Here is a 16486-nt window from a genome sequence, read left to right as displayed (position 1 = left end):
CATGTTTCTCACTCTCACACACAAACCTTCCTTGTTTCTCATTCACAAACCCTCGAAGAAAAAAACTCAGTCTTCACTCAGCTTTCCAGACAAGATTGTCAGAAGATTGTCAAACAGAGATCTTTAATTCAATAAGCCGAAGGGGAGCATATCACAGAGAATGGGTTTCTCCTAGCACTCAGTAAGATATGCTCACTTAACTGAAGTTACACTTTCCTTATTATACATTAAAAGTAGGCTAGACTTTAACATATCAAAAAAATATACAGGGAAAAGACAGTGTCAGAAGTCTTTCAAGCATAAACAAAACAGGACAGGAAGATGCCATTTATCTCTAGTTGAATACAGGCTTTAGTTGCAGAAAGACGGCGGTCTTAGGTGCAAACAGAAAACCTTTCCTGCGCATCGTCACTGTCTAAACTCATGTCACTCAGTCTTCCACACCCTCCTTGTTTCTCACCCTCCCCCCTCCAGTTTCTTACATGCACACACACAGTCTCACACCCCCCCAGTTTCTTACACGCACACACACACACTCTCACACACACACTCACCTGCTCATTCAGAAAGTCGGCGAATTCCTGCTTCTCCCTCGTGATGATGAGGAGAGTATATTCTTTCAGGAATGTCTCACGCTCAGAGCCCAGGATCTCCAAGAGTTTCTGGAAATCCTGCTGACTGACTTCACCCTGCACACAGGCCTTCAGCTCAGCCTCTTTCAGCTCCACAGTCCTCCTCATCCCCTGTGTGGTGTTGTGCATGATCATTCTCTGAAGAAAGGGGGAGCAAGGTCAACAAGCCCAGGAGTTCAAACACACACACACTCTCTGACACCTTTATACTAACATTCTCACACACTTTCACACACTGTTACCTGCTCATTCAGAAAGATGGTGAACTCCTGCTTCACATGCCGGAGAGTGAGCTTGTTGAGGGCATGGATTAGCTGGAGGAGGAAGCAAAGGAGTTACCGATTTAATTGACATTGATAGAGATGTTCTGGAATGAAACACACATTTCAAGGAATGATCTATCCTGACAGGCTGAAGGAACTGAGTCTCTGTATTCTGAAGGAACTGAAGACAGGAACAGAGAACAGTTGAAAAGGTTTTCTGGGTCAGCAGGGAAGAGAGGGACACACCTCTGCAGGAGAGGAAATTCTGTATGTGCTTGTGAGAATCACATGTGCCATTTCCTGTGAAGACAAGAACAAGTTCAGTGTGGTTTCATTGTGTAGTGTGGGGTCACAGCTTCACAGTTTCCATCACAGGCTATGCAGGTGCTAGTTACCCCCAGTTCTGTCAAATTGGGACTGACACCTACACAGCTTCTTCCCCCAGGCCATAACTCTTATAAACAAGGACACTTCTCTCATCCCTCCTCTGTGATCAGCTGTATATCTTCATTTGTAGTGCAAAAACAAAATCTACAGATAAAAAGTGATATGTACAATTTAACGATACACACAGTTAAGTAATAAAATGTAAAATTAATACTGTGTATATTTACAGAAAATATCAGTAGAATGTGCCATTAAATATATATATATAGATATTCCTTTTGTGTTATTGGAATTTATGTCAATACCTGCACCAAGAGAAATGTATTGTACTTTTTGTAATAAATGAATAAGGTTTCTGAATTCATTCTCAATAATTGACAGACAACACATCAGAACAACTAACAGTTCATATCACACTGTATCCACTGTATGGCTTGTAGTCCATAGGGCTTTACTGCACTGTACTGGTTTTTAACTTTTTAACATGATCTTTGATGTGTTTTACCCTAGTGGTGTATTGATGGCTGTTGATTGGTTCAATGAATAATGTCTTACCTTGAATATCTCTGCCAGTGTCTTTCCTGTCACAGTTGACTGTATTGTCTGCAGGACCTGGACAATGTGGTTGATGTACTCTTTCAAGCAGTGCTGAAACTGTTCATTCATTTCTTAGAAAAACACGAGAAAACAAATGAGTAATAGAAGCTAGTCTTGAATTTAGACTAGACTACTAATTTTTGCTATTCACAATCCTCACAAACTCTGACACATGCAACCCAGTGGATTTCCTCAAAATGAACACTAAACCACCAACCAGACACAAATGGAAACAAGTGCATTAAAACTGAGAGCAGAAGGCGCATCTTTACACAAAGAGCAGTGAGAGTGTGACACAAGCTATCCAGCTGGATGAGATTCTCAGATCAATGATCTGCTATCTACTACAGAAGCTGGATGTCCTCCTCTTGTTTGTAACCTGTGTGGTGCCATGGGGGTAGTTAACACCACATTGGGCATGATCAGGCTCTCATTCTCCCTGTCACACTCCTTTATAAGCTCTTTGGGGTTTCTTTTCTTTATCATACACACACTTTCCACTGAGGGTGGCAATCACACTAACCACATCATTGAGGTAGCAGGATACATAACTCCATAATCCATTACATCTGGGCCCTTTGACTTCAGAGTCTCCAGTTCATCCGTTTCTCCTCACTGCTAGGAACCTCCTGCTTCCAGACCCCAACACAGAGCCTCATGCTTCTACTCCATTAGGTCACTGTTTCACACTCAACAGGTGCCTCAGATTCCCAGGTCCACCTCCAGCCATGATGTCCTCCCCTGACGCCACCAGGTTGAGTTACAACCTGGTGGCTCACACAAGCTCACACTACCTACATCACAGAGTCTATTCGGCACTACACACTGTGCCGAGACCCAACACACTGTCCCTCTCTAACACACACTCACAACCTCTCTGGTTTCTCACTCTCACACCTTTAGGTAATGAACTCACAGCTGCCAGCGCACCACTGTGTTACACCTACGTAGCTGCCAGCTCACTTCATTGTGCCCAGCCACCACCGCACTATCTCCCAGAGGGTGCAACTAGATAGACCCCACTCGCTTCCCCGATAACAATGTATTGCCAGGGGGAGGGTCCCTCTACCACACAACCCTCTCTGATCCACACACACTAACTCACAACTCACACATACAGTGGACACGACAGCCCTGCTCTCACACACTAGCAGGATGCTGTCCCTTTAAATCTTTCTATGATCTCATAAAGCTCAGTTTCTTCTGTCAGTCTCCTCACAGACTTACGTTTTCACTCTTTTCCCCGCAGGCTATTCCTCTCATAATCCCCGCTGGAATTGTCATTCGTCTCCACCCCCTCACAAGGTTAATTCATCAGCTAATCATTCTTTATTCACTCATACTAGACATGGCGGCACACTCTTCTAACATCGTCCCGACTAGTAGCGGCTCACAGCAGCTCACAGCCGCTACTGTGAAGCTTCAGCCCGGCTCTCCCACAGCAGAGCCTCCACATTTGTCCTTTCACTACTGCAGCCACAGCCACACTATGTTCTTGCTGGATGTCCCCCCCCTTTTAAACCACTTCTACAGCTGCAGTTCATTCACCTATTCAAGTCTGGTGTGGTTTCCATGGCAACGTGTCTTCCTTAATCCGAGTTTCCACCCTCCACACCAAACACTCCCTGCATTGTACCACACATGCTTCCAGGCCATTAACAAACTCACAGCATTGCAGAACTTTACCACCCGGAGCTACCTGTAGCTGGTTTGCTACTCAACAGTACCTCCCTGTGGTTGACCAGAACACCTGTCTACAAGATTAGGGCAGCTGCTCTGGGAGTGGAGCTGTCCGGTTTTTACCTTGCATGGTTCCCTGTTGACTCCAAAGCAGTCGGTCCCCAGGAAAGGGCATGAGGTGGCAGCATGGCCTCTTCTCCCTGAGGATCCTCAGAACCTGTTTGTTTGTCCCTGACTCCTCCAAGCGCTGAAAGCACAGACAGACATGTCGACAGGAAAGGGGTAGGATCCCATCCCTCTGTGTCTAAAATAATGCAGCTCTGAGCCTGAAGGAACAGGCTCTGGAGGGGGTTTCTTTAGTCTTGAGTCCCAAAATGACAGTCTGAAGGAACTGAGTCTCTTTAGTCTGAAGGGTGTGTCCCACACTGCCAAGCTGGAGGAACAGAGTCTTTTTTAATCCAAAAGGAGTGTCCCACACTGACAGACTGAAGGAACTGCTTCTCTTTAGTCTGTGGCCTGTAGTTGTCTGTATGAGGCACTGTTGTAGCTCCTGACCGGTCTAGAGTATCAGTATCTCTCTGCCTTTCTCAGGACGGGTCAGGGTTATATATACAGATGCAGCCATTCAAAATGCGCGGGCGATACCACATTATTTTCCGGTATGCTGTACGCAGTCTACCGCAAGCTACCGGTAAATACCGCGAGTTACCGGTAAATACCGCTAGTTACCGTAAATTCTCCTATAATACGACAAGCAAAATAATAGTATCCGGAATTTCCGCAAGGTGGAGCTAATAAAGCTCAACCTCTCATGTTTGAGCTGTGGCCATCAGTCTTTAACGAAGATATTACTAATAGTATTAGTAATGAATGACCTTGGACAAGCTGTAAGTGTAAACTCAAAGTATTGCCCTGGTCAACATTCTTTTTTTCATTGACCGTCTTTGTAAAAGTAACACCACAGCATTTCGCAATCACGCATTTGTTTCCAATCATGCAAAGTACAGTGATTCACCATGCCTTTCACATGCTCATAAAAGAGATTGATTTAGGAACATAAACATATTACCGTATGCAAACTGTACTGTATACAGTATGTATATGTATATTTAATGTCTCAACTGTGCCCGTTTAAGTATTGAATATTCATATCTAATTTTACCACTGAAGGGAAATCTTAGTAGCTGAGCATAAAAAGAATAGGAGCATACTGCAACACGTGTGAAGGCCATAAACGATATTAATTTTGGAACATAAACATACAGTATATAGCTGGTCTTGATACTTTAAAGAAAAAAATACACACCAGTATTCCATTTCTCCCTAAACATTTTAAGCTTCGAAGTCTTTAACCAACGTGATACTGGAGTCAACAAGCATACTTTTAGAATTTGATTAAAAGGGAAAATAATATGGAATCGCGTATCTCAAGAATTTAATAATGGTATGATTATATTCGTGTACTGCGACAGGGCTGTGTAAGGCTGTTTCGCCTCCCTGTTCATGCGAGTTGTCTTGTAGCCTACTTGTCTAGGTGTGTGACTAACAATGCACAGGTTGTGTGTTCAAATCCAACTGGTGCTGGACTTTTCTTTTAACAAACATTTCTTCGAAAAAATAGAATAGCGATATTATGGACAACCAATTGACTTTTATATTTCAAAATATCGCAACATGATCGATTCTAAGTCATTTTTGATAACAATGAATAGTCACCTTCTTCCTTTCTGACAGCGGTTCCTGCTTCTATTGTGTGTGTGTGCAACAGAGTAAATTTTTATAGAGAAATGGAGGCTGGACAGTATGTGTTACAATATAAACATTTATATCGATTTAAATCGTGTTCTGGACTTCACACGCGTTGCAGTATGCTCCTATTCTTTTTATGCTCAGACACTAAGATTTCCCTTCTGCTTTGTGTAAGGATGGTATCAAAAGCAATCTTAAGTGGTGAGAAAGCTGTGCTCAATGTATTTAAGGGACTTTCGAAACTCTGCCCCAAAGTCATGTGACTGATTTTTCGCCCTGTTTCGTTGGTTAAACGCAATGATCACAAGCACCACCATGGTAACTGGGATGTGTAGTTTTTAATTCGGTTTGAATTATAACTGTACGTACTGTCTTCATATTTGGCCAGGGCTTTAAAGAGAAGGCGCGCCAAAAAATTTTGGTGCCGTCGTCTCCGCTTTAAAGGTACCCCCGTGCTGGAAGAATTTGACCTCGGAACGTTTGCCCAGTGTACTGTTAAACCAATGCATTAGCATGTTAAAGCGATTCTATTGAGGGAGTAGCCCAGCTACCACTTAACACTGTACTTCCTACTTTGAATACCTGTGAGACCGGTTTAATTCGTCACAGCCAGCACTCCGGGAGGGAGGGGGGTTGAGTAGTGGAGGCGGGCGAGATTTCCAGCGAAAGACACCTCCCCCTCAAAAACCCAGTAAGCAGTAATGCTTTAAGTTGAAAACCGAGGTAGATTTTGAGGATGATAAAGAGGGTAAACTGGGATGGGAGGAGGGTTTGGTTTTGCATAAGGGTTTTGCATAAGGGGCACAAGATTTCCCTTCTGCTTTGTGTAAGGGAATTGAGTGTAAGTAAAATTACCTTACACTCAATTTAAACACAAGCTGTCTTTCTGTATGAACCTCTAAGCTGGTTCATACAGAAAATTTAGAAATGCATTAGCCTGATTATGATTAAAAAACACATAATTAAACACGCGTTTGCGATTTAAATCAGAACACGATTTAAATCAATATAAATGTTTATATTGTAACGCATACTGTCCAGCCTCCATTTCTCTATAAAAATTTACTCTGTTGCACACACACACACAATAGAAGCAGGAACCGCTGTCAGAAGGGAAGAAGGTGACTATTCATTGTTATCAAAAATGACTTAGAATCGATCATGTTGCGATATTTTGAAATATAAAAGTCAATTGATTGTCCATAATATCGCTATTCTATTTTTTCGAAGAAATGTTTGTTAAAAGAGAAGTCCAGCACCAGTTGGATTTGAACACAAAACCTGTGCATTGTTAGTCACGCACCTAGACGAGTAGGCTACAGGGGAACTCGCATGAATAGGGAGGCAAAACAGCCTTACACAGCCCTGTCGCAGTACACGAATATAATCATATCGTTATTAAATTCTTTAGATACACGATTCCATATTATATTCCCTTTTAATCTAAATTCTAAAAGTATGCTTGTTGACTCCGGTATCACGTTAGTTAAAGACTTCGAAGCTTAAAATGTTTAGGGAGAAATGGAATACTGGTGTGTATTTTTTTTCTTTAAAGTACCAAGACCAGCTATATACTGTATGTTTATGTTCCAAAATTAATATCGTTTATGGCCTTCACACGCGTTGCAGTATGCTCCTATTCTTTTTATGCTCAGCTACTAAGATTTCCCTTCAGTGGTAAAATTAGATATGAATATTCAATACTTAAACGGGCACAATTAAGACATTAAATATACATATACATACTGTATACAGTACAGTTTGCATACGGTAATATGTTTATGTTCCTAAATCAATCTCTTTTATGAGCATGTGAAAGGCATGGTGAATCACTGTACTTTGCATGATTGGAAACAAATGCGTGATTGCGAAATGCTGTGGTGTTACTTTTACAAAGACGGTCAATGAAAAAAAGAATGTTGACAAGGGCAATACTTTGAGTTTACACTGACAGCTTGTCCAAGGTCATTAATTATTAATACTATTAGTAATATCTTCGTTAAAGACTGATGGCCACAGCTCAAACATGAGAGGTTGAGCTTTATTAGCTCCACCTTGCGGAAATTCCGGATACTGTTATTTTGCTTGTCGTATTATAGGAGAATTTACGGTAACTAGCGGTATTTACCGGTAACTCGTGTTATTTACCGGTAGCTTGCGGGAGACTGCGTACAGCGTACCGGAAAATAATGCGGCATCAACTGCGCATTTTGAATGGCTGCATCTGTATATATCATTACTGTCCAAAATTACAAATTAAAATTATACCGTGATTTAAATTGTAGGCCACATAGCCCAGCCCTACATTCAGCACACACCAGCTCTCAGTGGGGAGGAGAGCAGTGTGATGAAACCAGTTCAGAGATGGGGGTTATTAGGAGGCCATGATGGGTAAAGACCAGGTGGAAATTTGGCCAGGACACCAGGGTAACACCCCTACTCTTTTCAAGAAGTGCCCTGGGATTTTTAATGATCATGTAGAGTCAGAACCTTGGTTTACGTCTCATCCAAAGGACGGCGCCTTTTTACAGTACAGTGTCCCCGTCACTATACTGGGGCATTAGGACCCACACAGACCACAAGATGAGCACCCCCTACTGGCCCCACTAACACCTTTTCCAGCAGCAACCTTAGTTTTTCCCAGGAGTCTCCGATCCGAGTGTTCTGGCGCACTATGGCTGCCGTCGCATCATCCAGGTGGGGCTGCACATTGGTGGTGGTAGAGGGGAGTCCCCACTACCTGTAAAGCACTTTGAGTGGAGTGTCCAGAAAAGCGCTATATGAGTGTAAGCAATTATTATTAATAATTATTATTATTATTATCCAGGTACTGACCAGGCTCACACCTGATTAGCTTCAGTGGGTTGCCACTGTGGCTGCTGGCTAGTAGCTAATAAGGCTTAATGCTAATGGTGTGCTCTGTGAAAGAGAACATTTGCTTGCTGTGTACATAAATAATAAAGCACTCTACAGAAAAAAAATACACAATGAGAGGAGACAACAGAATTACACCATTACAATAAGGGTTTGGAATACAGTGGAAGAGCAAAGCAATTGAATGAAGGTTTAAGTCTTGATTTAATTGTACTCAGAGAAGGTGACTCTCTGGCATCCTTAGGAATAGAATTCCAGAGCTTTGGAGCATCACACCAGAAGGCCCTGTCACCCATAGACAGGCTTGGGGGACAGACAGGAGACCAGAATTAGAAGAGCGAAGGTTGTGAGGTGGGGAGTAGGACAATACTAGCTCAGACTGGTACAAATTCAAGATGGCGCCGTGTTAGTGGCAGCCTGCTACAGCAGCTCTGTGTCTTTTTGTTTCTTTCAGTTAGTTAATGCTAGTGTGTTAGTGTTTTTTCTTCATACCTTTGCCGGCAACTAGATTTGCGATCACAACATAATGGATACTAGGAAGCTGAGAAACTTTTTCTTGTTTTTTCTGATACTCGTACCTCTTTTTCTATCTAATGCCAATAGCTACAGAGGCATTGTCTACACGCGGGACCAGCTGATCGCGCTAGCGCGTCCGGCTCTACTCACTGGAGAAAAGCCATTGGTGCCGGAGGAGCTGAGGAGGAGAAGCCGAGGCGAAAGGCGAAGAGAAGGAGATTTAAACCCTACCTTCCTTCGATCATCCTGGGAAATGTGAGGTCCTTAGCGAACAATATGGACGAACTGGGAGCATTGGTGAGGAGCCAGAGGGAGTATCGTGAATGCAGTATCATGTGTTTCACCGAGACGTGGCTGCAGGAACTTATTCCGGACTCGAACGTTACCATCGGCAGCTTTCAGACGGTGCGGGCGGACAGAAACACCGAGAGCGGCAAGAGGAAAGGAGGGGGGCTCGCGGTGCTTGTCAACAACAGATGTTGTAATCCTGGACATACTCATGTTAAGGAGCGCGTCTGTAACCCGGACATCGAACTGGTAGCCGTAGGACTGCGTCCGTACTATCTGCCGCGGGAGTTTACATGCGCCATCTTTGTTGTTGTTTACATTCCACCTACGGAAAATGCAGAGGTAGCGTGTGACGTCATAAACACAGTCACAGCCAGGCTAAAAACAAAGCACCCTAGCGCTTTTATAGCTATTTCAGGGGACTTTAACCACGTATCTATTTCCACCACTCTGCCTACTTTCCACCAGTTTGTTAAGTGCCCGACCAGAGAAAACAAAACACTGGACTTATTATACGCCAATGCTAAGGATGCATATAGTTCCACAGCCCTTCCCCCCCTCCTGAGAGACTCCTCTCTAGGTTCTTTTGGCCAGGGATCTATAAGGCCATCGAGAAGTACTGTCGGGAATGCCCTGAGTGTCAGAAAAGTGTGCCACAACCTTATTATAGAAACCCTTTGATTCCCCTCCCAATTATTCAAACCCCCTTCGAACGGATTGGGATGGATTTGGTGGGGCCCCTGATCAGAACCACCAAAGGTCACCAGTATATATTAGTAATAGTAGACTATGCTACCAGGTACCCCGAAGCCATTCCGTTGAGAGCTGCCACCGCCAAAAACATAGCTAGGGAGCTAGTACAACTGTTTGCTCGAGTCGGAATTCCTAAAGAGATCCTAACTGATCAAGGTACACCTTTTATGTCTAAAGTCATGCGAGACTTATGTAAGCTACTGGGTATACAGCAGATCAGAACCTCTGTTTATCACCCTCAAACCGATGGTCTAGTAGAACGTTTTAATAAGACCCTGAAAAGCATGCTTAGGAAGACGATGCAAAAGGATGGGAAAAATTGGGATCAGCTGCTCCCGTATCTCATGTTTGCGGTTCAAGAAGTACCGCAGGCTTCGACTGGATTTTCCCCCTTTGAATTATTATACTCTCGGAAACCAAGGGGCCTATTGGACGTGGTCAAAGAATTGTGGGAACATCAACCTTCCCCTTTACAAACTATCATTGAGCATGTGGAACAGATGAGAGAAAGAATAAATGTTATTGTTCCCATAGTGAAAGGAAACCTGGAGAAAGCCCAGGCTCAACAACAACAAATTTATAACAGGGGAGCAGTTGCGAGGGAATTTCAGATTGGGGACAGAGTACTGGTTCTAGTTCCAACCCCAGAGTGTAAATTCTTGGCATCCTGGCAGGGACCTTATGAAGTGGTGGAAAAGGTGGGGCCAGTCAACTATAAGGTCAAGCAACATGACAGAAGACGGCAGCATCAAATCTACCACGTCAATTTGCTGAAAAAATGGCATGGCTCCGAAGTTCTGCTCACCAACTTTTCCCCAGACCCTCTGGAAGAAGAAACGGGTGCGGTAGCCGTGGGAGACCTGGCTCCGGCACAGAAACAGGAACTACAAGAATTCCTAAACCAAAACAAAGATGTTTTTTCCCGGACACCTGGTCGAACCCACCTTATACAACATAAGATTGTCACGGAATCAGGGAAAAAGGTAAGGCTACCCCCGTATCGAGTACCAGAAGCCAAAAGGAAATTGATTAAAGAAGAGGTGGGAAAAATGCTGGAGATGGGAATAATCGAGGAATCCCATAGTGAGTGGGCTAGCCCGATAGTTCTGATCCCAAAGCCGGATGGAACTATTCGATTTTGCAACAATTTCAAAAGGTTAAATGAGATCTTGCGGTTTGATGCATACCCCATGCCCCGTATAGATGAACTAATCGAGCGATTAGGTAACGCTCGATACATCAGCACCCTTGATCTTACGAAGGGATATTGGCAAGTGCTGCTGGCCAAAGAAGATAAAGCCAAAACCGCTTTTGCCACACCTGAGGGACTATATCAGTATAGGGTCCTACCCTTCGGTTTGCATGGTGCTCCCGCAACATTCCAAAGATTGATGGACCGAATTCTGAGACCGTATCAGAATTTTGCAGCCGCCTACTTGGATGACGTCGTAATCCACAGCACGACCTGGGAACAACATCTACAACACCTGGAAGCACTAACTGGAGCGTTGCGAGCAGCAGGATTAACGGCCAACCCAAGTAAATGTTGTCTGGGGGCTAGGGAAGCCAATTACCTGGGTTATACGATCAGGAGAGGATTAATCATGCCCCAAGATCAGAAGGTACACTTAATCAAGAACTGGCCCAAACCAGCTACCAAGAAGCAAATTCAAACGTTTTTGGGACTGGCAAGTTACTATCGACGTTTCATCCCAGGGTTTGCAGCCGTGGCCGCCCCTCTACACGATCTGAAGAAGATGAGCTGTCCGGAGAAAATAAAATGGACCGACTTGGAAGAGAACAACGAACTACTGCAAGGAGAAAGGTTTATGATTTTGGATTACGGACACAGGTTTAGGATACATCTCAGATTGGCTTTATTACGAACTTTTGGAACTCGGAACGGATCAGGACTAAGGGAACGGATTACGGACTGTATTAGGAAGACAGTTATTGGAAGAAACGCCACGGATCTGAGTACAGTAAAGTGTGGTGTAAGTACTACCTTCGTTTACATAAACTATCCCCCGGAAACACCACACTACTTTCAGAGAGTCCTTTATTGACCTTGCTGAAGCAGAGAAGCGACATAATCACAAATGTGACCAGTTTTTCTGCTGTTTCTGGTTAATAATGATTATTATTTTGTATTTTGATTAGTATTTTTCATAGCGTTCTTCCTCAGCTTTTAAGTTATTTGGTGAGCAAGAACCACTGAGAACGAGTCTGAATCAATAAAGAACACATATGGTACTGCTGTCCTGAGTACTACTGCTTCGTCCTAATTGAGCTTTTCAGTGTTGAAGAAGACGTTTCCAGTTTCGATTGCTGGTTTCAGAGGATGTGCTACAAGATCACAGATTCATTTGAAAAGATTTGGAGATGCATTGGCTGGGATTCAAACCTGGCTCAATTGCATGAAGGCACCTATACTCAGCAATGTGAGGAAAGGAGAGGGGGCCAGAGGTAGTGTGGCTGAATGGTCTAATATGCTGGATTTTAGGCTCCACTTTCTCAGGCGTGTGGGTTTAAATCCCACTACTGCCCAATGTTTTAAGACCTTACTTCCTGTGATTTGTAATATGGTCAGTAAAAGCACTTTATGTGAGTATCTCTTACATTAGCGCTCCAAGTCACTTACTGCTCCACAGGCCCAGGGTTCAATCCCTGGCATCTTCAGGTGTTTTATATTACTGTACTCACATCGCAATCTTCTGTTGAGTGAGAACTCTTTGCTCGTGTTCATAGAAAGCCAGGTTTACCTTTTGAAGCTCACCTAGGATTTCCTGAGAGATCATTCAGCGAGCGAGTCCTCCCTCTGGACTCCGCACTGAGCTGAAAGCTGCACGAATTCCTCACTGTGTGTCCTGTACTGTTACAGGTGGTCAAGCGTAAATGTGCAGCACAGTGACATGAACACCTTGAACTTTTTCTGTATGTGAAGGAAAATGCAAAAGAGCATGAAAAATAATGATCGTTTAAAACATCCATGGTACAACTCGAGCAAAAACTGAAGCACAAAACAATGACTTTCGATGATTACAAGAGATTCAAGAAACACAATCGTCTGCAGATGGGTTCAGATCCTGAACACTTAAGTTAAAAGAACAAAAGCGAAGTAAACTCTCTTCATTGTCTTATAGTTTATGAAATAAAACAATTTCTTACTTTCTTAATAATTTCTTACTGTTGATAGACGATTTATTGAATTTTAACAGATTCACAATTACAAACATTTGGGTTAAACTGTAATTCACATACTCTAACGAAGAGAAACGTTATTGTCTTCCGGTGTGTGAGCCCATTTCTCAAAAAATAAAAAAATAAGTTATATAAACTGAATTGTTCTACTTTCTAGGCTTGCATAGTCTTATTCATATTTCAGTTAAATCTTTTCTTCTGTAGTAATTTCAGTTGATATTATATTAATCCTGATTTACAATTTTTGGACATGGTTCATCTTAAATAATTTGTAATTAGTTTCAGTTTTGGAAAATCGCGCCCAGAAGCTACTAAAACTGGTAATGTTTGCATAATGTGTAATGTAATAGTAGCATTTGGGGTGGAAAACAAAGAGTACTTCTTGGTATGAATCCCAAAACTTCATAGGCAGCGTTCTAGGACTTTTTGCTTCAGATAAAGCTGTCAATACATCATAGATTTCTACTCCATCAATATCAGCAGTGTTATCACTCCCGAACGCTAAATATAGATCCTGGCAATACTTTGTGAGATCTTCGAAAGAAAATCCAAAATTCTACTGAAGCAATCAAATTTATACGTTTCTTTTCGATCGAGAAGAGGATCATTCCTCTCAAAACTCAAAACATGCCTGTCTTTTCTTTTTTTCAAAGACAAATGGATTATTGAGGTGTAAAGATGGATTCAAAAAACAAAATCATCTGCTATTGCTGCTGTTTCTTTGATAGTTTCTTCAAATCCTTCAACTGATCATTGATATCAAGGAATAATATCATACAATTGTCGCCGTGCATCCTCAGCTAAAATGTTTTAAAAAGTGCGACAAAAGTACAAAATAACATTTATGGTTACTTCTATATTAAAATGAAGGTAAATATACCAAGATGTTAAAATACAATTGTACAGTGCTAACCTAATAATGCCTGTGAAGTTTTCCAACAAATTTGAACTGTAATTCTGAAATATTATATCTGAGAATTCAAAGAGAGTACAAAGATCAAATTCAATCAGTGAAAATACAACAGTAGTTCACTAAACTAAGTTTCTTCCCTGAAATGATTTGTTTGCGAAGCACCAAGCACCCTTGAATGGATGGCAGAAATCAAATATACAGATGGATTGAGAGTGTGCTTTCCAACTTTTGTGTAACATTTTCTTTTGATAAGGCAGAGTTGTCTTCACAATCTGGATTTTATTAAAAGGAGTGACATCAGTGTAAAACAGCTTTCCTTCATGGGGAACAACGGTTGTGTTCCATATTTCTTATTATTTTAGTTTCAAGATCGCAATTTAGTGTGAAACATAAAAGCCAGCTGGAAAATCTGTTACACGTCATTTACAATGGCCTTTTAACTAATAGCCCGTGCAGGGATCAAACCCCAGCTGTTGGTATGAGTTTCGTAAGGCTCTGCAACATGCAGATGAGAAACTAACCTCTGCTTCTTCATTATATACACAGTGAGCTATATTTGCAAGCTTACTGCCCCGTACAGGCTCTGTATTTGATTGCGGTACAAGACCGCCCGTGGAGAAATGAAGTGAGGAGGGTGTGTTCATTAAAAGGCTCAGCGTCCCTGGGAGGGCTCAAAACACCACCCTTTTGGTTAACACCCGAGCCACAAAGACTCATGTACAGCTTAACACGTCTCGGTCTTAGTGCAAGTGATACACTCCATAAACGTTTCGGAGATTCATTTGTTTTTAAAGGAAAATCACCAACAGCGGCCGAGATTTATTGGAGTTTTTTCATTCTATACTGCAATTTCTGAAGGGTACCCTGTGAAAATACGAGTTTTGACAAGAAGGGATGGACATATAAGGTCAGAAGGCTGGGGAACTGGACCTTATGGCGAAGGCTGCAGGTTCAGCAGCAGAACCTGTTCAGTATCAGTTGACTCCCATGTACTTAAAACACTCAATTTCCGGATTTAGAGTCAGACGTGCTACCGTTGCACCATGGGGTCCTTAATGAAAAAAAAAACAATCAGTGTTCCTGGATCTGTTGTCGAGAACAACACCTGCTCAAGAGCTACGCAGCAAGAATAAAATGTGGTCTGGGAAGAAGAGACTCTGTTTGGAAGAGCGGCGCTCCTCACAGGAGGAAAAAAAAAATCGCGACGCTGATGGGGGCTTAAAAGTAACTCTTTGGCGTGACCTCGTGGCTCAACGGAAGCGCGTCTGACTTCACATCAAAAGGCTACGTCGAGGTTTTTCAGGTTCTGCTTATGCTTAACACGGAATTCACACCATGCAGTTGAGTTCTATCTGTACACCACATAGATTATCTGAACAAAATAGGGTAATACAGATCACGCATTTAGTAGCTCACGCAGCGAATACCCTTGAATACAGGAGAAAAGGCACGGTTCACATCTGCGAATCATCACCTCCGTCTTTAGAGACAGCTACATCAGATCTCAGTTTCAGATTTCCTTTATTACAGAGTAAAACAAACCTGAAAGTTGAAGATTTTAAGGACACTTGTGTTTTATTGAACAGTGTCTTAAACCTGAAAATGTAATTTGAAAAAAAAACCGCTATTAGACATTAGCTGGTGCCTTTTGTAACGATTTGTTATTTCATGCTGGAAAACAAAGGAAACAGACCCAACGTTCGCTTTCAGGTGCGGTTCATTACATAATCTATTACTGAAGAGCCTGATTAAAATTTACACGAACCAGCTAGAAGTCGAACCTACAATCTTAAGATCCGAAATCAGATGCGTTATTTATTAAAACTCTAGTATATCACATAACCTGAATTCCCCCATAGTGTGCTCAGCGCCGCTACTAGTAATACACCGCCCCAATTTCAAAGTGAGAAACATGTGTTTTCTGATTTATTATGAGTTTTATAATATAATATATATTTAAATCAGACAAAGGGTTTATATTTCGCACTGAAATTCCGATTGATTGAGAATTCAAAGAAAGACTGTTTTCTTCCACAATACCGTGAAATTATCACATCCACCAGACTCTCCAAGTTCTCCAGACCTTGCTGGGTGAGCATTTGCTCCGTTAAATAAGGTCACGTATCGTGTTAAATCATTTCTTCTCAACACCACAGTTCCTGGTGCACGTTTTCTCTATGAAAAAAGACATTTTTCCCCTTGCACGATTTCTCGTTTTTTTATCAAAGCGTACAGAAAGAAGATAGAAGTAGAAACAGTGTCGCAAAAGAACTCTGTCGCTGTTGGGATATGTCAAACGCATTGAACATGAAAAATGCTAGATAAAAGTCATTTTCTCTTCGTTTCTCAGTGTCGGGGCTGCTACAGTACATCAGGAAAATAAAGTATATGCTCAATAGAGAGGTTGTCATATTTTGTCTGATAATCAAACATAAAAAACAATTATGGAATATGGACAAATTCAAACAATTTATGAAATATGAAATAGAAATCTTGCTTATCAGTGCAGAAGAAATACTGCCAGTTGGCAAGAAACGACAGCATTGTTTTTCTCTAACCAAAAACCTGCATAGGGAGATCAAAATCCACTTGAAAAAACGGCTAAGGTCGCAGGTGATTCACTCCTCTTGACT

The 16486-nt window shown here is 42.1% G+C and overlaps 1 protein-coding gene across 1 annotated transcript in view; it reads right to left on the bottom strand.

Annotated features, from left to right (window-relative positions):
* LOC148662626 (uncharacterized) overlaps positions 1-16486 on the bottom strand; it is a 783119-nt gene that overhangs the window by 4280 nt on the left and 762353 nt on the right. The window contains exon 25 of the mRNA XM_088632182.1: positions 555-770. Within this exon, the coding sequence (XP_088488308.1) occupies positions 555-770 (216 nt within the window). The remainder of the gene's footprint in view (positions 1-554; positions 771-16486) is intronic.

The sequence above is a fragment of the Lepisosteus platostomus genome, chromosome 5 (genome assembly GCF_059453375.1).
Source record: "Lepisosteus platostomus isolate fLepPlt1 chromosome 5, fLepPlt1.hap1, whole genome shotgun sequence".
Taxonomy (NCBI): domain Eukaryota; kingdom Metazoa; phylum Chordata; class Actinopteri; order Semionotiformes; family Lepisosteidae; genus Lepisosteus; species Lepisosteus platostomus.
Note: the sequence above shows the minus strand (reverse complement) of the source record. Positions and strands in the feature narration are given on the sequence as shown.